This window comes from Diprion similis, chromosome 2 (genome assembly GCF_021155765.1).
Source record: "Diprion similis isolate iyDipSimi1 chromosome 2, iyDipSimi1.1, whole genome shotgun sequence".
NCBI lineage: Eukaryota > Metazoa > Arthropoda > Insecta > Hymenoptera > Diprionidae > Diprion > Diprion similis.
Genome location: NC_060106.1, coordinates 6,610,910 through 6,636,530, shown reverse-complemented (window position 1 = coordinate 6,636,530; position 25,621 = coordinate 6,610,910). Strand labels below are relative to the sequence as shown.

Here is a 25,621-nt window from a genome sequence, read left to right as displayed (position 1 = left end):
GTAATTGCATCGTGATCTGCAGTTAACGTCATTGATGCGTCGGTATTTGCAAAAAAATTAATGGGCAGAGAGAATTTTATATTTCGATGAATTAGACGGTGTCTTGTCACGGATTGCACGTCAAGTTACGACTCGAATCCGGAGAAAATGCATTTTTTTATGTACATACCTAAGGTTGCGCACTTACAACAATTACGGCAAAAGGCGCTTAAAGGAACAATCACTCTAAAGTTTTGCAATATATGACAAGATTTTTAATCTCATAAATTTTCGCAATTTTTTAATCTGAACAAACTTTACAGTCTGGCCGCTACAAAATACCTAAGCTACAGAGATCGAGGTGCTGTACCCTCACAATTCCCATGGACTGATAACCAGAAAAATAATGAAGACACACCGCAAACACCGGGAATTATGTCTAATGAATTACATGGTGTTGTTTCGTACAGTACATCACTAGAGCCAGATCAAAATGAATCAATGGCCAGATTGTATTTTTTTGAAACTCACTTCCCAAAGTTGGAGAACAGCGAGGCTGTGCCTGCTTTTTCATGAACTACTAATCCAAAGTAATTTATAATTTCAATACTTCACATTCATAACTTTACCATTAAATAATTCTATTATAAAGCCCAAAAAAAGAACTACAGAGGTAGATGTCGAAGGCAATCAAGATTCATTTCTTCCAGAGTCTGTGACGAAATTTGGTGCTCAGAAAAATCGAATGGAAGATGGTGTCATACTTTTCAATATCGTCTCGACAAAGCTAACTGATTGCAGTCGGAAACTGAAAATGCAATATATATTGGGCATTGCGAATCATCTCGCATAGACCGGCAAGTTTATCAATGTTTAAAATAATTAAGCGAGTCAATATAGACTTGGTAGTAGTGAATTATACATTTTGTATATTGTTACACAACATTTAACTAATCTGAACTTGAAAAGATGCCCTTAATGCGCTGTCGTCATAATGGATTCCTTTAGCAAGTCATCTTAATCGAAAGATTAATTCAATTGAAGTAATTGTATTTCATGTAGATGCAAGACTTTCATCTACTTATCTCCCGTGTTAATATAAGTAAATCTTTGTAAGTAAGTCTTCGGGCTACGTCAATACCCATAACAATTAAGGACCTAGAAACAAAAAATTTTCTTCTAATAACATTGCGTACACAATAGATGCCTTATTGAAATTATTAAATCTGGGTTTGTACACCGATACATTACAGCCTCGTCGTTACATTGCAAGAGGATAACATTTTATTCGTTATTGCAAATTGTAAAATGGGTGATGTACGCTCATCGTACGGTCGATATGGACCTTCGGATTCAAGAGTCAGTCTTTACCAATTGTTAAATGCTATTTTATTTTGGCGTTTCAATCAGAGCTTACGAATGCGTTGGAATGAAAGAATTGCTCGCGCAATTCCACGTGCAATGCCAAACACAAGTATTCAAACAAATTATTGTTTTACAGAGCAACGAATATGCCAGCCAATGGTTTCTCGTAATTCAATTACCACTAACTCCAGAATATATTTCCTGGTGTTATGAAATTAAAAACTTATTAGATCTCATTTCGCATTACATGCATAATTGCGGTCTAACTGTGAATCGCAGTTTAATTAATGATCTAGATAAGTGGCTGACTCTATCGATAAGTACTGGGTAAAGTAGCTAACATTCCCTGATATCTTTCGATGCCACACAACCTTAGTCGGTAAAACAGATCCTCGAGCACGCCGCTAGTGTAACGTTGAAGGTAGCACGAAAACGTAGCGCGTTAAGCGGTAGGTGAAATTGTGGTCCGTGCTTGTAGCCGAATTCAATGCGCTCCGAAATACGCCATCTCTTCGCACGCGTCCATCATGGCCTCCACAGACGATCCGACGATCTCCGCGCTCGTTTATGATTATTTATTGAAGAAAGACACATCTTTGGCGAAAGTCTTTCAGAAAAAAACAAAAGCGGTAAGCTTCAGAATATAATTGATATATTTTAACCTTGCATGACTATATTCTACACGATATATTGCGATCGATAATTGGCAGCCTCGATAGCCGCACCACGTGGATAATTCCGAAATTGAGACGATTTCTCATAACACAATTAAACCACGCACAATATTCAATCCGCACGTGTCTCCTTATTTCTTTCATCAAAACGAATTCCGTCAGAGGTACCTTTTCGATATTCTTTCACAAACCCTGAATACGAGATTCAGGATTTTCTAACCTCCCATGTCACATATGAGAAAAAAAAATTCGAACTATTCGTGACTGAATGTGAAATGTGTTTACTAATGCCAACAGTTTATTGACAATTAGCGTTGTAAGTCAGTTTACCGGTAACTTATTCAGATCGCGGTGTCATTCATCGTTATTACTTAAATTTTATTTAAATAAGTACTGACCAAAATACAGCCAACATACCTTCAATATTGTTTTTTTTTTAGAGAGATTTCCAAAATTAACGCTGTATAATTGCCAATTTTCACTCTTCATGCGATAAAGTACTGTAAAAATAGATTAAATAATATTTCATTATTTTTATTAACATTGCGGTTATATCGTATCCTAAAATATTGCATACCTATATTTTACGTGACAAATAGATTAAATACTTATTCCGTTTACCACATAACACAACCATGTACGCATACGTTATACATTTATTTTTAGTTGTTGAATTGATGGCTTGTGTCCACTATAGCATTGAACACAAAAAATATACACACATATTGTGCACGTCGTGAATTTATAAATAAAATATTTGTCTTCATGATTGATATACGTATATTGAATATATGTTTTTACTCCGCCAACGCCGTGTGGTTATATTAATCATGCACTTACGAATGAAGTGAGTACATACTTGGAAATAAAATTACTTGTGTAAATATTATATATATGTAGAAGGTTTTAGCCCATTCATTTGAGGCATTTGAAATTTCCCGAGTTATAGGGCCTGATGTCGTGTAGTTTGCGAGACGTGAACTGTTTAAAATTTAACCCTTCGTTGTGATTGATGCACTGGAATCTCCAACATCTTTGAAAAATGTGTGTCATATGGATTGTGAATTGGAATCAAATAGCTAGAATTTCTCAATACTTTGATCAAATTGCAAATTTATTATAATGAAATTTTGAATAATTTTAATTTCAGCCTGAACTTGCAAAAGGCTCTCCGACAATACTGCAAGTAATACAGCATTTTCAAAAGAATTCGTCAAAAAAAGTTAATGTCAAAGCACAAAAAACAAACAGCAGTTCAGATTCAAGTTCGGAGAGCGAAGATGAAGCGCCTAAAAAAGTTCCAATAGTTAACGGCAAAGCGCCAGCAACAAAAAAACCAGAAATCAAAAAGCAAGAGAGTTCATCGGAAGAGTCTTCTAGCGAAGATGAAAAACCGGCTGTCAAAGTGCCCCCGCCTAAAGCTGTGGCGAAAATAACACCTGCCGCTAAAGAATCAAGTTCAGATGACAGCTCGTCAGATGAAGCTCCAGCACAAAAGATTCCCACAAAAACAAAACCAACCCCAGCTAAGCCAACTGCCAAAAAAGCTTCTTCCAGCGATGATTCTTCAGACTCTGAAGAAGATTCCAAAACACAAGTGGTGCCCAAGCCTGTGGCTAAAGCTGGAGCTAAAGTAATCCCTGCAAAACAAGAACCCTCGGACGATAGTGACGATAGTAGCGACGATGAACCTACTGTTAAAACAGTCGCCAAACCTGCAGCAAAACCTGCCGCCAAATCCGCCGTCAAACCTGCAGCTAAACCTGTGGCAAAACCAGTCACGAAAACAGCTACTTCTAGCGATGATTCGGATGATTCGTCAGAAAACGAAAAACCAGCAGCTAAGACTCCAAGCAAAGTTACACCTGCGGCAAAGGCTACTCCTATAAAAGCAGCTAAAAAAGAAGAATCTTCAGATGACTCTTCCGACGACGATGAGCCTGCTGTGGCCCCAGCTGCTAAGGCGGTAGCTAAGCCAGCCGTGAAAGCAAAATCAAGTAGCGAAGATTCGGATTCATCTGAAGACGAGAAACCTGCACCTAAACTAATCACCCCTGTTAATAAGGCTGCCAAACCCGTTGTTAAGCAGGCTAAAGAGTCTTCGAGTGATGATAGCAGCAGTGATGAAGAACCACCAAAAAAGAAGGCTGCAGCACTTCCAGTTAAACCTGCGGCAAAAAAAGAATCATCTAGTGACGATTCTGACGATTCATCAGAAGATGAAAAACCAGCACAGAAAGTTGCCGTAAAATCCACACCAGCTAAAGCTGTTGTCAAACCAGCAGCTAAGAAAGAGTCCAGCGATGACTCTGACGAGTCTTCAGAAGATGAGAAACCGGCATCGAAGCCAACTGTCCCCAAAGTTGTAGCTGAAGAAGAATCCAGTTCGGACGATAGCGATGAAGAAGAAGCACCCAAACCAAAAGCTACTCCAGCTAAGCCCAACAAAAGAAAACACCAAAATAACGATAACGATGAAGGCAATGATGACGATACAGAAGCAACACCAGTTGCAAAAAAACAAAAGGACAATTATAGCAATTTTGTAAAGGCTGGTAACAACGTAAATGGAGATAAGGTAAATAATTGTTGCAAACCTTCTAATTTTTATCTCGTATCACGAAATTTGCCCTCAGTAGTTTATTGATACTGTTTTATGCAATTATGGTAATCAACATTACTTATTTTACCCATAAAATAGAGCTGAGATAATGACTCCCTTTGATCTAGTAAAATGTATACTAATTTTTCATACTTCAATTTGAGCACAACATTAACGATATACTTATCTTTTACTTTCATTGTGTGAACTAGAAAAATACACCATTCAGACGCGTAAAGGATGACGAGATCGAAGTGGATCCACGATTGGGGAGTAATGCATTTGAAGCTAAGGTAAATGCTCGGAAACAAATGAGTACGAAGTCAAATGAGAAACACAAGGTCACTCCTGTACTCTTTCATGAAAGTTGAAGATTGATCTGTTGAATAAAAATTATACGATTTTGTCCTAATAATTCAAGTAATCAGAAGAGTGTACATACTCATATTGTTTATTATAACCGATGTTTGTTCAGTTCTAAATCTGGCACCTGGCTACCAAATTCGAAAGCCTTGTTTTCACCTGTTTATTGTTTGCGCTCATGTTTCCATGCATTATCCTGAATTTTTCCAGATGCCTGCCTCGCGTCAGTGGCTGAGAAAGAGCAGTGCTTGTGCAAAATGATATCAACTTTCACATTGGTTGACCTTGTGTTTCTCTCTTGTTTTAGGAAGAGGGTGAGGAAGATGGCCATACCCCAAGTAACGGTAACTTCAGGGGTGGAAGGGGAGGTTTAGGTTTCCGTGGAGGAAGGGGTGGCGATAGGGGTGGTCGTGGCGGTTTCAGGGGCGGGAGGGGTGGTGATCGTGGAGGCTTCAGAGGGGGTAGAGGTAGCTGGGGTGACCGAGGAGGAAGAGGCGGCGGCCGAGGAGGGGGTGGCAGAGGAGGCTTCGGAGATGGTGGCCGAGGGGGTGGTGGCAGAGGAGGCTTCGGAGATGGCGGCCGAGGGGGTGGTGGACGAGGGGGAGGTGATTTTAGAAAATCTTGGGGAGGTGACGAAGGTGGTCGAGGCGGCGGAAGAGGTGGGGGCTTCAGGGGCGGCAGAGGGGGTGGTTTTGAGAAGAGAAGTTCATTTGGAGATGCACCCGCTCAAAATAAAAAAATCACTTTTGACGATTGATTATAGCGGTTTTTAGAGATAAGGTAATCGCTCAACATAAGACTCAGGATGTATAAAAAAGCCTGTAATTAGTATAGTAATTTAGAAGTGAGTTTTTGTTTTATAGAATCGTTGCTTTGATTTAATTTTTATAATTTTGATATTCAAAATTGAGCACATCGCTTAGACCAGAATTAACTAGTGACTTTATAGGATTTTATTCGTAAACAATAAATTTGGCATGACTTTAATCTGAAACAAAATCAGGCTCATGTGCGTCAGGCATAGATTTGGTAAAACTAATACTGAATTTTCTTCTTTCCAATTAATTTCGGACTTATAAGACTTTTTTGTACTTTGATGATATATTGCAGTAAAATTTATAAAAAAAAAGCATGGTGTTCAGACGTAATGAGAATTCAAGAATTCCGTTTCATCTAAATTCCCCGAGTGACTTCGAACTCTGCAAAATCTCGAGAAATTCGAATATCTGTAAGAATATTCATTTTTGTTTTTTCAAATGTAATTACTTATCTCTAGATTTCCACATTTTTCTCTGTTCAATGCTCAAACCGGAAAAACTTGAAATTATCATAAAATTCTGTCCACCTTGTAAAATCGTTACATCAAGTAAACGTTAAATATGACGTGTAATAACCGAAGTTACCTTCTTTTATTTTAACAGAAAGGTTTCCGAGGTTCCTGGGGAGAAAGAGCAAATCTGGACCTGAAACACACCAGAGGGAAATCGTTCCGTCATGAGAAAACTAAAAAGAAACGTGGCAGTTATCGTGGTGGTCAAATAGACATGACTGTCAATTCCATTAAGTTTACCGACAATTGACACATCGAATATTTCTCGTAAAATATTACGATTACAACATATTATACGCGATAACTATTTCCTACAAGAGACTTATTTTTATTACAAACCACTTATTATTAAATTATTTCTCACTGTACAACCGTTATGGAATTATCATTACTTTCAGATGTATCGGCAACGGTGTATTTATCACCTGACTAATTCGCCACATGTATTATAATAATAATATTTAGCTTGTCAAAGCTAGATTTATGTTTTAAAACAATTTTATCCATTCTGATTTCGCATTATATCAAGTACATATTGAAAGACGTGAATAGGAAGCAAAGAAATTCCTATTGTTGGTAGAAATGTACACGAACAAATCATATATATGTATAAATGAATTCATCAAATACGTGCCACTCACCGCCTATACATATGCTAAAATGATTTCAAAAAAAAAAAAAAAAAAAGATGGTTAGAACTTCAGAATGAAATACAGTTATCGGCTTTTCACGTCGCCTCGCAACTTTTCCATGTAGATATAATAATCTGTAAGGAACAAAGCTATGATATGAAAAAGTATTGAATAATAATTTACATCGATTCATAAATGAGAAAGAAATTTTTTGGAGAAATCATAGATACGAGAATTAAATAAAAGGATGAGAAAACAGAAACGCGTTCTTGCAATTTGCACACACGTTTAATACAACCACTCTGACTATTGTTAATTTTTATTTTTAGAAATATTACTATAATTACAAAGTGTTGAAAAAAAAAACAAATATAAAAAAAAAAAAAAAACTACGTGTGTGGTTATTATCGTTTTGTATATTATACATACGTAAGCATAGGCATATTGTAACTCTGTGTACGAATATAACGTTCAAATGTGATGTGATCCAACTGATTCAATAATAATAATAATCATCACTCAATACTTACCAAGCGTTGGAGCATTTAATTACCTCATGTTTCAATCAATCTTTCTGTTTACTTTCGACCAAAGTGTTTATAAGTGATTATAATTACATCGTAGTTGCGTTGAAAATAATAATGTTGAAGCGCTCAAATTATTGTTTTTCAATTTGTACGTATTTTATGTACCGTGATTTTAATCGCTGAAAAATTTTCTGACTACATGAAATATTGTGAAGCGTCTTCTTGCCCATGGAGAGAAGAAAAAGGGAAAATACCTTTGAAGCAGAATAGGGGCCATAGTTCCCCCTCCCCCCCCCCCCTCTCTCTCTCGGTTCCCACCACCGGTGCTTCCAGCAAAGAGCAGTTACTTACAATTCTACAGTCTACCTCTGGACATCCACCTGTAAAGGCAGGTACTCGACCTCAAGAAACCCAGTGCATACAGTGACATGTATAGTGTTTAAAGGTTCAATTTAGTTTTAATGAACAGTAGTTAGATATTATTTATTATTTTAAACAATATTCAAAAAATGGTGCTTCAGATAACCGCCTTGATGGTGAGTACCGTTGTTTATCAACATACATTTTTTTTTTTTTTTTATTCATTTATTTATCCGCAAAACTTGATGTTATTCTGTTTATTTTTGTGAATTTCAATACGCGAAACATTTTTAAACATTGGTAATCACGTTGTTTTCCAAATATTGTGCAAAGTAAAAGGCTTGTTAGATTAAAAAATTAACCAACTCTCAACGCATTTCCAAAAATTAAATGTTGAAATAGCCATTAACAGACAAATGTGTATAATTTAAATCTAACAATGAACCGTAATTCAGCTTTAATCAATCGATCGTGTCAAATTTGAATCTATAACAGGTGCAGCGTAGTGTCATTGAATGTATATAATTTAAAACTCGTGCGCTAGTGTTCACAGTAATTATTTCTCTGAATTGATTTAGCTGTGACTGACAGAGACATACTGTCATTACAATTTGATCCCAGTAATCGGTGGAAAAAAAAATATTTCATTTCGATACGTCGGCAGTTTGATACAAAAATTGCGTATCTCAACAGAAAAAGATAAAACACTATCATATTGAACGCGTGTAAATTCAAATTCAGAATACATCGTTGCATGGATTCGAAGCCTGGGTTGTTATGATTGGATTTTATTAGTCAAGGCATAAAATGATCCGTTTTTTCTGTCACTTCAAAGCAAAGCAGTTTCAGATATCATCTATTCGTACATCGAGAGACAGTTAATTTATTCACGAAATACTGTGCCCAAAAGAGTTTTACCGTTAGGAAGCGACATCGAGCACAGACGAGCCGTCATGTGCCACAATTAAAAGTAAATTATATTCGAGTATACGTAACACGCATCCCCTACCGCGAATTATAAAGGTTTAATTAGCGATACGTTGCTCTAGGAACAAAGAAATCAGGGTACGAATATTAAAGATATTCACATATACACAAACTTGGAAAAAAAAACTAGAGCGTTAATCGAATCGATCGATTTGGCAAAAAATCTGCAACAAGTTGATCCGATTCAACGCTACTCGCTTCCGAGATAATCGCAAGTTCAAGCCATTCTCACGGGCACCATTTGCTCGTGATCTTTAAGCGAGAAACTAGATGAATCCGTTAGCCAAGATACTCTTATTGTTGAACGAGCATCGCACGCTAATTACGAGTACACATTGTTCAAGGCTTGCGATTAGCGATTGCAGGCTTATACTACTTGGCAATTTGCATTTTGTCCATGCAGAACTCTGAGTCTCCGACAGAATGAAGATCATGCATTAGTCATTTTTTGGGTAAAATGTTACGTTGAATAAAAGTTGATACGAGTCCACTGCGAGGAAGTCGTAACGCATGCAACGTACGAAATGATGATATGCCTTTTACACGTCAATAACCTGCGGTGTACTTCATTACGTACGTGTATGTGATCAGGACAACTTCGCACCTCTGAAAATTCAATCCAATGATATGTATCTGCAGGCTATTAGCAATTGTTGTTAGTACAATACTGGGAAAGACCTTCGGAAAATATTCAGGATGTATACATAATATATAAACATATAGGTATACGTGTATTTGTGTGCGAGTTAAGGTCAACGACCATTCTTGAGACATGTGATGTTAGACTTATCGTTATAATCTAATTTGGGTTTGACCACAAAGTATACTTCACACATAATGGCTTTGTAATTATCCATGGTTTAAATATAAGAGACCAAAGTTTCCATCATCCATGGGGTTTATATTAAAAAATGTGGGATGCAATTTTATAGTATATTATATGCGACCGAAAAGTGTGGCAAAACGTTGGATGTAAGGGATGTACAATTACAAAGGTACAATAGATGACAAGTTAGTAGTCTGGTGATAACTGGTTTGGAGTCTCAAACGTTATATTCGTACAATCTTAACAGAGGTACTCAGAAATAATCATTTACGACAAGCTAAAGTTCTGAACAAGTGCAGAGATTACACGTTTTGCTCTTGCAGGAGCTCTTGAAAGTATAAAATTAAATAAAAATTTGCCTATGATATGGAATGCAAGTATTCGGTATATGGATCATGGTTATCATTGCATTTATCATGACCTGACACAGTTACACCCATGAAACACCAGCTTACGCTGCGACAATGCAATTTTCAGTGCAATTCACGTCTCATTAAACTTAAAAATTGCATGATCAACATCTGGACAAGAACAAGGTCAACGAAATAGGGGCCAGCAGATGAGCACTGGGTACCTCTGCAATTCGCAATGCAAGTGTTCGAGCACGTTAATGCATTTTCTGCATGTGCTGAGGTGTATTGTTCAAGAGTATCGATGCATATTTTTTTTTTTTTTTTTTTGTTAGGCGTAGTACCTAAACGGTGGTACACACGTACATACACACATAGTTACGACAAGCTTAACGTGATAAAGCTGGCTCTTCCTATAGTCTAGACTGCTTTCACTGGCCAATTTAGCGTCGTGCAGGTCGTCTTCACTTGCAGTAGCCAAACGCGTTGGAACATTGCGAGAGACGATAACGGAAGTTATATGGCTCGCAACCCAGAAACCCCGAACACGTCTATATCGTAAACTGGCCGATCCTGCATCAGCGTGTGTGTATCGATCGCCATTCATTATCATGAACATGTTATAAATCGGACCCGTTAAAGTCAGCCATCCTCGAATGGCACGTCTGTCTGCCTTTCGATCAATCCCACTGGCACCGAATCATAATTTTCAATGTAATTACACGCTCGATGTATGCAATGCATTGAGACGTGCGCGGATTTTTGAAGACTCGGAAGTGGATTACGACCTAGGCGAAAATGCATTAAAATTAGTAGCAGCGTGCGAGTATTCGCGTTTAATGAAATTTGCTATTTGGTTTTGACCTTCAAAGAACTTGCCGGGTTCAAGGAGAGACGGACATGATCACCTTTGGCACACTTAAAGAGTCGTTCGTGGAACATGTTTGCACGCGGACGTGATTTTATCTGCCCACTATTACACCAAGAATGTGAATATTCAAGAAGTGGTTCACTGAACCGACGGCTAATTTGTACTGGAATCACAAATAGGCATACTTGAATACATTAAACGCCACGTTCTTGTAATTTTAGTCACGAAGTGGTCGCTTTTTTCTTGCTCCCTGCGATTGGTTCTGTAATTCTAGGTCATCAGAGAAAATCGCAAGGTCTGCACAAAATTTTCGAAATTAGATGGTAACTTTTTTACTTGATTATATTCGTTGACCTGCTTTTTTAACTGTAATTGTGTAGAATATAGAATTTGCTATATAGATATTTATTGCATGCAGTTGAAGTCAAATTAATTAATGATTAGTAAATTATCAGATGAATAGATTTTTCAGTTGCTTTATTCTTGTGGGATAAAATTCGAATACTGAAGAATTAGCTTGCCTAGCTGAATCCACTTTCAATCGCCTTTGGAGATCTGAAATAAAAATTCAAATCAATCGAGGATTGAAAATGCCTTTGTTGAGGTAATTTAATCTAAGCGAATCGAAAGTCTTCCGAAAAAGAACTAACCCCCGTATATTTGAAACAAAATGATGATAATCGTTTGCTTTTTGAATCCCTTTGATATATCTACTGTTCACGGATATGAAAAAACAAATTTCTGGTCAATAAAATTAGAATATCCGTATAATAGGGCATGGAATATTTTTTCGAACAAAGACCCAAAATTGAGATCTCCTTAAATTACACAAAGAATGGCACATACTTAATCGCCAAGTAATTTGAATTTTTGATTTTAACCTACCTGACTGATTTGAAACGAAATATTTTACGTCCTGAGTAATTATATATCATTTTTGTGCCTTAACGCTGGCAAAATCATTTGAAATTTTTTTTTAATATAAATTACGCGCGATTTAAGTCTCTACGTTCAACAGCTACAAAGCGTTTAGATTTTCCTATGATACTAGGGAAAAAATTAGCGGTTTACTATATATTGATATTCATGCAATCCATTATTGGTTTAGAGATTAAAAGTTTAAATACCCGAATTTTTTAAAATCTAGATACTACATATTTTGAAAAATTTTATTGTGGAAATTGGAAGGCCCAAAATTTTGAGGGTCTATGGCTATACCTTTTTTAGGTTTACGGTTAATCCGAGCCTGCCGGTTAACCGCATGAATGTTTTCGCATAATAAACTATGACAATCATTATAACTATGTTTAATCGGTTTCCGTTCAGCGGAAGTAAGTGGTTATTGAAATAGAGGGAATCCGAGTCATTGACAGCCGTATAATTTACGACCGTCATAGTTTCTCAGACCAGTCATCATCTGGTTTAAAAATCTTTCTTTTTTTTTTTTTGCAGCTTCAGGCAAGACTCTTAGACAAAAAATCGTTCCTGACATTGACTGTGGCAGTGGAACCACAATATTTCCGTTATGTTCCGTTAATCAAACATTTAACGCCTCCTCGACCTCACGTTATTTTTTTCTTTCTTTCCTCCACAGATGCTCAGGTACCTTGGGTTAGTTATCATCCTGACGACACTCTGCCTAGCATCCGATAATGCGCCCCGAAAATGCGAGGGTGGTGGTCTGGGGCTGAAATATGTCTGGGGAGACGCCCTCACAGATTCCACCGACTGCATAGGACCCAACGATATGCAGTATCCTTCGTAAGTGCGAAGTATCTAAAAAATTTCTTGAAGAATTTCTTTACCAAGAATGACCTGATTCTTAGGAATGAGTCATTGTGGAACAAATATTGTACAAAAAAAACTGCTCAAAATATCTACTACAATGTTCAGACAGCTGTTCAGATAGATCCATAAAACATTTTTTAACTCTAAATCTTTCCTCATTATCCATTCAATACGCTTATTGTGAGTTAACTGTGATTTTTCTACGATTTTCTTTTTCCCTTCTTCTGAAATCGCAACTATTTCTGTACTTCCATTCTTGTACAATAGTGTCGGTAATAAAAGGGAAAATACTAATAGTAGTACCAAACAAATGCGCAATCTCGTTAGAATACCGCATAAATTCGCACTTGTAACCGCAAATGACTCAAGAGGAACTTATCTTTTTGCAGAGCAGCAATTTCCCGTAACTTCAAGGGTCTCTGGGCCGGAAGCAGCCGTTCCGGCCGTGCGTATCGACCGCAAACCATTGATCCTGAATTGACCCGAAAGGCACTACTTCACAATTACAAAGCGGTCCATGGAGATTATTCGATTGCAGCTGCAAATTCTCGTAACGGTGAGTAAACTGCTTTATAATCTCTAAAAAAAAAACACATTCAAACTTATCATATGCGATCAGGCCATTAAGGAATGTAATGACAAAAAAATTGGTCAAGGTAATTTTTACCCTTTTTTCAATCTAAATTCGAAGCATTGACTGCGGTCAAAATCGGCCAAACTTCTCGAGAAAATGATTGAGGAAATGACGTCCGAACATCACGAGATAAAAATTGCCTATATAAATGGCAGAATGAGGTTGAGTAGAAATAAGATACCGATACGCGTCTTACCGTTGCATTCCATCTTTGTCATAGTCACAGGCATTAAATAATTTATCCACCTATGCGCGTCTAGGTATCCAGTAATATAATCTGGGTTACCGGTTTCCCACAATTATTCGTAATTCAAGTAACGTTCGTCCGTCCGTTACGCGCTTTTGTTGCGTCCCTATGTGAGTAGAAAACTGTACATAGATGCGAATTGTGCAAATAAGAGTTCGCAATTTGGCGGCAATGTTGCCTCTGTATAACGCGGTTTATTGTTTCCTCATAATGGGTGCCGCTGCAGCCCCAAGCACCCTTCGGCATTACTTACAAATGGCACGTTTCAACGGCCGAGATGAAATACTGCAGGGAAACCGTGAGATTATTTACCCCTACAAGTAACTACCTTGATCCTGTTACACGCAGCTACAGGGATAGTAGTATAATACAACAAAATAAGCAATGATTATTCGTATTTATTATCCATTTTATAGTCCAACTCGCGCATAATCCTGATCTCTGAAGATACTTAACATCAAGAAATAACATTAGTCCTTGTTTATAGCTGCCAATATGATTGTTTTTTGTTTTTTTTTTGTTGTTTTATTTGAGCATAATAAAAATCGCGTAAAATGATGTATTATACTAGCTCACCTCGGGTAGTTCCAATTATCGGAAACGTTTAAAGTAGTAAATGAAATATAATTAAATAAAACAAAGTAAACGCGTAGTCAAGTTACTGCTGGATGTTAGAGTATCTTCACCTTGCTTTGTTCCGCAGCCTTGAATTATGCAGCTGTCCTTATGACACAGAAACCCGGTTCCGTAATCGATACGTCGTGTTTCTCCCTTGCTTGAATATTTCCATATTTTCTTATGCAAAATGTTGCTTTGACACGATTGTTTTAAAAGATCTCATACAGCCATGCTGAATGCTTGACCTATACACTTCTTCTATTACTTCATACTTGTATTCTGCTTTATTTTTTATTTCTTCGTTCCAATATGTGATAATCGTTTTAAGAATATCGAATGATGTTGATTCTTTTTATCACTGTAAAATGATATTGCTAATTTCATGATATATTTGTATATATACAGTAAATTAAAAATGTTAAAGAAAAATGTGACATAATCGGCGAATTACGTTTTTGTTCTGAAACTCAGCTGCCGCGTTACAAAAGTAGGTACGATACGCCAAACTCTTTGGCGACTTGAATTTTACGTGAGAATTTAAAGATACAGTATGAAAGCAATACTTTACAATGGGTTATCCAACCAATACATTTACACAGTCACCCATCGCGTGGTCATCATGTACGATGTGAGTACCTATTCGTAACGGGACAAACTTCCCACCGGGATCGCCGTGGCGAAGTGTTTGCTTCCCAATGGAACCGTGCTTTCGTAGATTACAGTTTTCAAAACGAAAGATAATGACGTTCAGACTAGACCGTACTTATGTATATACTCCATAAAATACCCTTTTCAATGCTCCAAAGTGTATCCGGCGTGATTTCTGCCATATATTTCTCGTGTTTGAACGATTTCGCAAAATGTCCTGGAGTATATTTTCCGCGGATACTATATTGTAGGGAGTAGCCGATGTGCACCGTTACAACGTTCATCCATTTTCAGGTCGAACCTTCTCGTCACGAGAAACCTGCGGGTCACCGGCTAGGTTGTGCAAAACGAGGTACAACACCACAGCTCCGATGTACGGAGTGAGCTTGACCAGCGGTCAACCAGTCACGATCGTTCAAAAATTCCCTGACCTCCTACAACAGGTCGTCTTCGAAGTTTGCGAGTAAGTACAGTCAATTTTCTTGTTATATTTGGAATGAGATAGACACGATGCAGCATCTTCATCTTCGTCCGCTAATTTCCAAAATAATCAGAGAATCGCAAACATTGCCGTTCCCATTCTTGAATCGATATTCACCAGGTAGATGAGTCACAAGTTTTGAAGGAATTCGGTACAGTGGGCCAATGGCTTACCTCAGGGACTGTACGTCTTCGGTAACACGTGTCCATCTTTCTTTTCTTTCTTTTTCTTATTTCAACGTCTTTTTTCTGCCAGGTAGTCGGGTCGTCTTTACAACTAGGTATATACGTATATATGTATAAATGAATCATTCACGCCACAGGCGTAACCGAGGTGAAAAATATTCGCAATGTACTACGTATAACGTGTCTACGTGAGCGAAATAAGCGTGGGTGCATTTTTCTCAGCATGCCACGAAGGTCACATCTTCAGCTCTTGAATTAACCGATGCCTCTGAAAGGCTTGGGCTTGACCCTGGCATTGCCGTCTCGGTGAATTATAACCGTTAACCGCATCTTTTGACCTGGAGTGAATGCTCCCAAGGATGAGGAAAAAACGAGGGAAAGAACACGGGTGACGGTCAGGGGACCGGATCAGCCTGGAAAGAGGGCGTAACCTTTTCCATTACTGAAAAAGGAAAACTCAGCCCTAATTTGTGGAGCGGACCGAGTGCAGATGTTTACTTATCCCCTGTCCGTTTATCTTACAGATCCAAGGAATGCGACCTGGTCCACGGAGAGTGCACACAGACCTACGTCCCTTACCTGTTCCTGGTGATACCTTTGGGTCCGGTAACCCTGACCGGTCAAGATTACGTTTTGGTTGAGAGCGGATGTATCTGCAAGCCGAAGAACTCGGCGGCGAGTGGCGCTCCTGAGACACCATCAGCTTCCAACTTCTAGACAATCCTTACCCAGTAATATTTAACGTGTACGCTATGCCATTACAATGTGCAGACTGCGTCACCAGACCGTGTATAATAATTTTTTGACCTCTGCCTGGTAACGAAACATGGGAAAATTTTTTTTGTCCGTAGATCAAAAAATTATCCGCTTATTTTCTACCGATGCACCGCGCTAGTATACACGTGTATGTATGCAGTTACAGCGTTGCTAAAATCGACGAAGATATTGCTAAAAGTGAATCTAGCCCGGAACTATACTTCGTAGAATCTGGTCTTGGAATTCGATCTGGTCAACCTGACCTGTTCACGAACGTCTCCCAAAGCCGGTTTTCCTCACATGAATATTATACACGCTGCGTTTTATATACATGTATATAGGTATATATATATATATATATATATACACAGACAGACACGGGTGTATATAAGTTCGGTAAATATCGTGGTAGTAAAATTAGAGATCATATAGGTAGACGATCCGGAGGTAGGTTATATAGGTATACACATACCTATATGCTCTTTTCACTATTAAACCACGCTTGCAGTCCCCGTCGCAATTACGTCTCCGTTGATCTCCTTTCGGAACTATGAAGTAGAAACTGGTAAAGTAAGACACTTTTATGGTACAACGCTGTGTCAAGGATACGAAGTACATTTGGGATATGGCAAAAATGATACTTGTACAGTTACTGATTATCCCATTCATTTGAAATTGACTGATATTTCAAACAAAGAAAGTATAATGTAAAGAAGTAATCAGTTACATGCTCTACATCGACTAAGTTGCTCAAGTAATAATGACAAATTTCTATAGATGGAAAGTAGGCAAAAACTGAAATTCAATATAAAAACCTGATCGTGGTATAGAATCTATTAAATATACCAAGAGTTTAAGATTTTGTTTAATTTTCACATCTTTACGTTCGAGGCACGTCTCACCACCATTTCTTACCCATATTCGATGATAAAACTGTACGACTTTTGAAAATATTTCTTAATTTTTTTCCAATATCGTTTCACTCGCGAATCACACTTTGGAATACTGTTAATTCTTCAGAGAAAAAAATAGCTAACAGAAGAAAAAAGGCAGGCTGAGGAAATTTTGTAGGGATGAAATGAATTTTAAAAACCAGTTCAGTCCCTTTTTCAAATCATTCGGTTCAATTTATTCTCTTGTACCATGTTCGATACACAGATACAGAAGACCTTTCACTCTATACTGCACATAATAATATTTCAATGGGTGACTACGATAGTATATGGTTAAGGTCAACACGACGATGACGACGTTCGACGCGACCCAGAAACGAGCGTTCAAGGTCTCAGAAGCAAGTTCTTAGCACAATGTCATCGAATTCTAAACGTTGATTATCTATTATTATTATACGATTACTAGGTAACGGTGAATGCGGCAGCCCGCGTGGCTGCTGATAGCGAGAAGAACCGCGTGGCCGTTTGCGGTGTCGCTGCATGAACATTATTGACATACGTATGTGGCCGATGCTGCAGCACCCTGATAGAAGCATATCTGGCCTTATTGAAAACCGGACTTCTCGGTGGCTCATCGCGTTGGGTTCGGACGTGGGACGTGCCCACGGACTAACGTACATGGACGGACGGACGGTGACCGAATGGACCGTACCGTGAATTCCGATGAGTGGAACGTACCGTTACTTCTTTGCGGGATCCACGTCGCCTCCTTCGCTTCGCTGCTCACTTCGCCTGCACGTACTGTTTATGGGCGAAGAAGAGTTAAAGAAACTCGCGTATGGTATTAAGTGCATGTAGGACACATTGGACATTCATGAGAAGTGCCGACTGCATAATTTTATGCCGGTGTGCCGATGATTTAACACGAATCTAATGAGGAAGGAAATATGGTGCGTTTATTGACTAACACCGCACTGCCATATGATAATATATAGGTATGTTATGCAATTGTGATAACGGATCGCGAGTTTCATCCTGTTGCAGGATTTAATATCACGGTGCGTTGGTCTATTGCGTTGACACTCTTCATATATGTATTTCGAAATTTTGACTTTTTGGTAAACTGAGGTTTTTCTTCCCTCTGTTATACTTTACAACGAGTTCGCACTTAAACGATCACGAATGTGCGGAATGGGTGATTATTAAACATAGTTTGAATATTAAAATAATAATAAAATATGTTTAGCACGATCATATGTCGAATTACAAATTTGCTTTCGAGACTATTCAAGATGTTCAAATGCGGTTGTCTCGAGAGTGAAACGTGCTTAGATCATTTTGTTTTCTTAGAAAACGAATTTAATCGAATAATTATCGGCTCTCATACATTTCATTACATACCGCATAATTTTCAACTGATTCATATAAAACTCATTTACTGTAATTAAAGTTTATTATTTTTTAGATTTTATAGTGTAGAATCATTTATAATTTATTAAACAGCGTGATGCATTGTAAAAGTAATAGACCCTATTTTCTTTATCCTTTGTCCATATTGGTAATCCCCAAAATTTATACAATTAATATATTTACGGTAGAATAATTCAGTTTCTGTTGACGATATTATTTTATCTAAGATTACTGATTAAATTTAAAAAAAAACGGTCACTGTGTGTCAGTATCTTACAGCAACAAAAGGACTAATTTTCGATATCGAATCATACCTATAAAAGTTTAATATAGCATCAGTGTTCGTAACCATTTGAACTAGTGAAAGTAGATCAAAAAGTAAGATGCTGATTATTATTATAAATTGTTTAGTTGGGTTCTTCAACGGCTAGACATGTAATGAATAAATTGCCGACTTTCAACTCAGTTCGATAAATTGTAAATTGCATTTCACTGGTACATATAATCAATTTTCTCACTATCCTAATAACTATTTCAATTTCAGATCTGACTGTACCAAACAGATCATGAATTATGAATACAATAATTTGGCCAGCGTCGCCTGAAGACGCGTGTACGTGTTTTCGAGCACGAGCACATACGACGTTTAACACGGTGATTCCGCCTCAAATAGGCAACTGGAAGTACATTCAACAACGTATCCGCCTGCGCTTAGGCAACTTGCCCTACTTTGACGTTCGATTTATTCAAAAATCAGTGCTTTCTGTTATCGACAATTCAGAATTCCTGATCAGTCTCCCATCAAACCTCAAGACAACAGCTCAAGCGTCGCCTATTGTCATCTGGTCATTGAACCGTGCTACAAACACAGCGCAAGCTTGCCTAGCTTAGTGCCACACCGCCCATTTCGTGACGAGAGAGAAGCAATCTTCACGGGAATCTCTATCCTTGTCACTCTAGTGGCTGATTGGGTCGAACGGTACGAAACAATAGCAGCGCGAGTTTATTTCAGCAGGTTAGGTTGTGTACTGAAGATGCATCTGTTCTGGTATTACTAGTGATCAATGCGCACGCGGCGTTGAGCACGTGGTGCGTCTGGGCCTTATATGCTCTAAGGCCTTTGTAAACAGAAGACTGCCGATTACCGATAACCGTCATCCTGCGTCATCCGCCGAAACTCCAGAGAAGCCGGCAGTGAGCGGCGACTGCATCCGCAGCGTGCGACGTGTTCGGGATCACGTACCTATTCTCCCAAGTTCTGTGCGGTGCCTTTTTACTCTCGAGTCCCGAATAGCCGCTGCATTTTCGATGAAGCCGCCAACGCGAGTACACCGAGGAACGTTCAAAATCTTTCTCGACTACTAAGTATTTATAATTTATGAGAATCGACACCTCAGGGAAGGTTAACATTCACGTGAGTTTATAAATAATTCTATTCGCTAAATGCATGTTTGTAACGCGTTGTACCAAATAACTAATAAATAACGGTCAAATATTGATATTTTTTTTATTTACGCGTCTCAGACTGTGTCAAAAGTCTTGATATGATGATACTTTATAAACCTAATTCTGTTTCGAATTTCAATAAAAGTTACTTGAAGAAGTATTTTTCGCTGGCGTGTTTCCAAAATTATACCAACAGTCTGTTTTTTTTATCTTAAATCGCATTTTCAGTCAGAAATAATCTTGATAAAACTTGTGTGAAACTATCAATATGACGTGCAAAAATATGTATTTATTCTTATATTTCAGTTGAAACATTCATTTTTTTCTTATATATTATACATACATATATATGTATAAACCCAGATTTTTATCTAAGGAACAAAAATATACTATGATTTATTCTCGATTTCATAGCAAGACTTGGGTGACAAAAATATAATATTTTGTGTCTTGTATAATTGCGAGAAAATTGATCGAGTAATAAATCCATGAGATTTCTGCAATTTAAAATTTTTTTAATTTAATCACTACATCATTTTGTTTTGTAAATTTGAAATATAAGAATTGATATATTGAACAAAGTTTGCTGTATTAGACGGCGTATTGAATAGTGAAAAATGTTATCCAATCAGGGAATCTGATAGTAATTTCTTAAATTCTTATAGTTATTGACTTTTTAATCTCAAACCAGGAAAAACAGATTTAAGGCTAAGCAGTCAATAAGAAAATAATGTATAAATTTTATGTTTAAACTCTAACATCCAAGCAGAACTGATCATTCTAAAAATTTGTCATAATCACAAGATCATTTTTACTTTTGCGTAGATTCCAATTTGGGTTTTGGAAGACTGTTCTGCCTCTTTGCGAAAGAAAAGGACAAAATGGTTCGCCAGTTGACTACGAAAGAGAAGATCCAGTCATTCATCAGAGTAACTGGAGGTGGATTGGCCATATTCAGTGGGGTCAACATTCACTCAGGCAATGAAAAGTTTTACGAGGATTTCGTAATGCCCGTCGTCCGACGTATAGATGCGGAAAAAGCTCACAACGTCGCTGTATTTGCTACAAAATTTGCCCTAGTTTCTTCAGGAGCATATGAGGACCCCGCGAGATTAAAAACTACCGTATGGGGACTGGATTTTAGCAATCCAATTGGCATGGCCGCTGGATTCGACAAACAGGGAGAAGCTGTTAGTGGACTGCACAAGATTGGATTTGGTTTTGTGGAAGTAGGATCTGTGACGCCACAGCCTCAAGACGGAAATCCAAAACCTCGAGTTTTCAGACTAACAGAAGACAAAGCGGTCATAAATAGATATGGCTTCAATAGCGACGGACATGAGGTGGTTTACGAACGTTTGCGAAACGTTAAAAATGGTACAGAATTCGTCGGTGTGGTCGGCGTGAACCTTGGCAAGAACAAAACGACGTCAAATCACGTTCAGGACTACGTTGAGGGTGTGAAGAAATTTGGCGAAGTTGCTGACTATTTCGTCATTAATGTATCCAGCCCAAACACACCTGGGTTACGTAGTTTACAAGCTAAAGACAATTTGGAGGAATTGATAAGCAACGTCAAAGCTGCCAGTGAAAATTTGCCCAAGAAGCCTCCGTTGCTGGTCAAACTGGCACCAGATTTGAGTGATCAAGAACGACAAGATGTAGCGGATGTTATTAATTCGTCCAAATGCAGAGTAGATGGTTTAGTAATATCCAATACCACGATTGATCGATCAAATTTGACGAGCTCTGAGAAAGAAGAAAATGGTGGTCTGAGTGGAGCACCCCTGGCAAATCTTTCGACTGCAATGATTGCCGACATGTACCGCAGGACCCATGGAAAAATCCCAATAATTGGTGTTGGTGGAATATTCTCTGGGGCTGATGCGTATGAAAAAATCAAATCTGGAGCTTCGTTGGTTCAGATATATACCTCTTATATATATCACGGCCCTCCTATTGTGAACCGCATAAAAAGGGAACTTGATGAGCTTTTAGTCAAAGATGGACACACGTCTATTCGAGAAGCAATTGGCAAAGACGTTATAACGTTTAAAACATAGGTAAAGTGTCTTAGTTAAATGCAAATCATTAATTCAGATTTCGCCTCACTTTCCACTATCATTCAAAATCATTTTGTACATACGAGTTTTTCACATTCTCAAGGCATTAGTTAGTTTGACTAAGTAAATACCAGCGTAAACATTAATGAATTTTTTTATTGTTACTGCTATAAGTATAAACAATTTATATCAAAAGGCAACTAACTAATGTAAGCTGGCGAATGAGGTGCCAGCGGTACATTGGATTTCAAATTCAGAACGGTTTAAAAACTTAGCTAATTTAAAAGGGTTTTTCGATACAGTACTTTTTTCTTATAATAGTTGAAAAGTAATAATTCTCACCTCTCGTAGGTATAAGATAGAATTGAAGAAACGCAGTTTCTAAAGCTGTGTGAACGATTATATTATGGAAGAATAATTGACTACGGTTCATAGAAAAATTCTTTTGTAACACCTCAGTGCTCCACGGATAAATCACCTTTTTGTGATTTACAGTTACAAGTTGTGAATATAAATAATAATTCACATTAATTGTTAAGTAGGATATACTTATGTACATAAGTTGCTTTAATTGTATGTTATTAGTAAATTAAAGGTTGTATTTATGTTAGTTTTATAAACATTAATAAAATGTCGAGTAACGTTGAGATTTCATTTCGTTTTCAGCTTTTATTTTTAAGTATTGAGAGACCGTTTTCGTAGAAATAATTACAATTATACAACTCTAGTAACTGGAGGTAACGTTACAAAATTTCAATTCCTTAATTCCCTGACTTTTGAAACCAATCAAATGTACAAATATCTTCGAGAAATAGGTACATTGCAACACTGCTTCAAGTTGCTATTTATATTGTATATTTACGTCTTTATTGAATTAGAATATCAGCACGTTGTACAAAAATATAAAAACGTCTTGTATAATCATTGTTCTAAATCTAAGGGTAATTTAAAATTACAAATTATGGTCGATTATTGAAAACATCTGTTATAAAAAGTTGAAACGAAACAGATAAATATTGGGTCACCCAGCTCGTATAAATTATGCTCAACTTCTAGACTATTGTATGTATACTTACGAGTATCATTGATATGTATATATACTTTCTTGAATAGTTCATATAAGGTTTAATAAGCCAAGGCACTAGTTTTTCATTGAGTAATAGTTTTTGGAATGTAATATTACAATTATCAGTGCATCAAGCTTTGCTCTACATCTATACATAATGGAGAGAAATCTTTAGCTGCTTTTGTATTCATCTAAAAAAGTGAATAATTTGATAAACCGTGATTGCGAGAATCCATTAAAAAAATTAATGTACCTTAGAAATGAGAATAACTAAAAAGGTATTAAGCTATAAATTATTGGATGAATAGCTTGCTATAAATCTTGATGTATAGAAGTTCAAAATTGATTCAAAATTTGCTCAAATAAGCTGCCTCTTTTCAGTCACTTACAAGTTACTATTTAATTTTTATTTGTACCAGATTATCATCTCCATTTTATTGCTATTGAATTTAACGGAATTACATTTCTAGGTCATCAAACAGGTCTTTCAATCAACAATAATATTTGATCTGAGCAAACAGACAGTATGAAAAACCCTGGAGATTCATATCCCTTATGATCATGAAGTTATTGTACATGTGGACGGATAAACATTCGAACACGTGGTTCCAGTCTCTTAAATCATCTTTGAATCTGCCTTTCAAGTACTACTTGGTTATCTAATATAAAAACAAGTCACAAGGTATGTTGCTAATGCAGCGAGCAGTACAGCAAACTGATTAGAATGTACCAATGGTCCTGTGTTGCAGCCGTCTTTACTATTGCATGTGCAATATTCCATGAAGATATTGTAGGTCCCTGTGCGCATCAAACAGAACCTTTCATCCCCTGCGATACCTGGCTCCCCCATCCATGCACAGCTACGAAAGTATCTCCACTCTCCGTTCACTGAATATATATAATTCAACAATTAGCTATTGGTGAGTCAATTTAATTAAAGCTATACTATTGAATGAATGTTTACAGTTTTGATAGAGTTGTACTTTCAAATTGATGTGCTTTCACTATCAAAATTTGAAGTAGCTGCAGTGACTAACAATTCGTACGAAACTTAACAGAGTGGCCGATGGAACGAGTTTTGATCACACTAATAAATATTCATTGATAAGATTTCACTTAATTACAGACTGAGGAATAGAATAAATGGTGGTCTCAAATCAGTGGAATAATCTCACCATCAGAAGAATATAATCTTATGGAAAATACCATCTGGTGAGTGACGGAAATTGATAATCTTCAAAGAACACACTTATTCAGAAGTTGGAATGCGAATTTCAACTCCAGCCGAAGTATCAGTTGGGGTGGAGACACTGTTCTTCGAATTCACTGACAAACTGAGGAAACGTGTTTATTACGGGAGAACTTATTCCAAGGTCGGACTGTATAAGCGGACTGTACGTACAAGGTGAGTGTGAGATGAAAATGCAGTTTAGTTGTATCTTCATAATTCTATACAAGTATTGGGGGTTAAAGGTCTTTTACAAAATTTTGGTTTTTGGACTTCACTAACTTATTCAAATGAATATTAGAAAGTTTAGCTGCTCATTCTGATTGCTAGCATCAGCCTCGTCCAATGAGCCATTGAAATGAGGATGCGGCCTGTAGTTTTAAAACTTGCACGTAATACATGTTATGTTCACCTTTTTGTCGGATCTTTCTGCACATCGTAGGTTTCACACCCGGTAAGTGGTCAAGAGGTTGTTCTTGTTTACAATCCGTAATTGGAACGGTCGTGTTATCAAACGGATCGGCGCATTTAGGATCAGAATCCGACCTGCATACCCAGCATTTTATACCGAGTCCTAAAATTTGATAACAACAGGTGAAAACATGACAAATATAAGTACGAACTTGAGCCTTTCAGAGTAACGTGATAAATTGTTCTAATGCACTACTGATGACTGGATTTATGTTTGTGTTCCACTATAGAACACACCCACTTTTATTAATTCAAAGTATCTATACACATTATCATCATGCGTGCAATTCGGCGCGCCCAATGATTCGTTGGCATGGATTTTTTACCTTCGTGGATGCACGTGGCCAGGACGATGATAAGTAACGGAAATAACTTCCAGTTCGAACCCATTTTGAACTTCTGCACGACTGAATTACAGGTGGCACAAGCTGAAAATAATTTACTCCAGTCGTTTACTCGCTCTAGAACGCGAGGCTGTCAGGTCGCGTCACCTGCTTCTCTGCTTCACACTCTTTGCTTCGTGGCCGCGCCCCAGAGAATTACAAACTGACTAAACTTGTGGCCTGCGTTTCGTATGGCCAATAAGCACCAAGGTATTCCGTGGCTGCATCGTGTAATAAGATCGAAGGGAAGGCACCAATCGTGCAAAGCTCAGAGGAAATTGAGTACTTCTTTACCGACCGAGTAGAGTTTCAATTATTTCAAGTACTGTTCGAAGCCTATGGATCACTGCGTGAGCCGAATTTTATTATTGCATACGCTGAATGAAGCTGAACATACACGAAGACTCACAGCCTTGGTTTATTTTTCGTAGCAGTTTT

General features: G+C 37.5%; 5 protein-coding genes across 8 annotated transcripts in view; 4 read left to right on the top strand and 1 right to left on the bottom strand.

The window, feature by feature from the left end:
- LOC124416155 (protein vein) overlaps window positions 1-5,478 on the top strand; it is a 235,837-nt gene extending 230,359 nt beyond the window's left edge. Inside the window, exons 10-11 of the mRNA XM_046897077.1 lie at window positions 2,993-2,994; window positions 5,469-5,478. The gene's annotated coding sequence lies outside the window, so the exon portion shown is untranslated. The remainder of the gene's footprint in view (window positions 1-2,992; window positions 2,995-5,468) is intronic.
- Window positions 1,828-6,567, top strand: LOC124416153 (nucleolar protein dao-5). Of its 4 annotated transcripts, XM_046897070.1 has the most exons (6): window positions 1,828-1,973; window positions 3,169-4,596; window positions 4,833-4,913; window positions 5,291-5,507; window positions 5,547-5,763; window positions 6,405-6,547. In XM_046897070.1, the coding sequence occupies exons 1-5, from the start codon at window positions 1,872-1,874 to the stop codon at window positions 5,738-5,740; spliced, it is 2,022 nt and encodes a 673-aa protein (XP_046753026.1). In that variant the 5' UTR covers window positions 1,828-1,871; the 3' UTR covers window positions 5,741-5,763; window positions 6,405-6,547. The 4 variants fall into 4 exon arrangements, with proteins under 4 accessions (XP_046753026.1, XP_046753025.1, XP_046753029.1 ...); XM_046897069.1 differs by having other exon boundaries at window positions 5,291-5,763; XM_046897073.1 differs by lacking the exons at window positions 5,291-5,507; window positions 5,547-5,763 and having other exon boundaries at window positions 6,405-6,567.
- A 1,192-nt stretch (window positions 6,568-7,759) lies between these two features.
- Window positions 7,760-18,640, top strand: LOC124416158. The gene is made up of 5 exons (XM_046897082.1): window positions 7,760-8,008; window positions 12,461-12,627; window positions 13,044-13,210; window positions 15,096-15,264; window positions 15,992-18,640. The coding sequence occupies exons 1-5, from the start codon at window positions 7,982-7,984 to the stop codon at window positions 16,182-16,184; spliced, it is 723 nt and encodes a 240-aa protein (XP_046753038.1). The 5' UTR covers window positions 7,760-7,981; the 3' UTR covers window positions 16,185-18,640.
- Window positions 18,641-19,638: 998 nt separating this feature from the next.
- LOC124416156 (dihydroorotate dehydrogenase (quinone), mitochondrial) lies at window positions 19,639-22,554 on the top strand. Its single transcript, XM_046897078.1, has 2 exons — window positions 19,639-19,940; window positions 20,798-22,554. The coding sequence occupies exon 2, from the start codon at window positions 20,854-20,856 to the stop codon at window positions 22,033-22,035; it is 1,182 nt and encodes a 393-aa protein (XP_046753034.1). The 5' UTR covers window positions 19,639-19,940; window positions 20,798-20,853; the 3' UTR covers window positions 22,036-22,554.
- A 319-nt stretch (window positions 22,555-22,873) lies between these two features.
- Window positions 22,874-25,332, bottom strand: LOC124416161. Its single transcript, XM_046897086.1, has 3 exons — window positions 25,127-25,332; window positions 24,742-24,903; window positions 22,874-23,989 (listed from the first exon to the last, which is right to left on the bottom strand). Exons 1-3 carry the CDS (start codon window positions 25,188-25,190, stop codon window positions 23,757-23,759), a joined length of 459 nt encoding a protein of 152 aa, XP_046753042.1. The 5' UTR covers window positions 25,191-25,332; the 3' UTR covers window positions 22,874-23,756.
- Window positions 25,333-25,621: the final 289 nt, after the last annotated feature.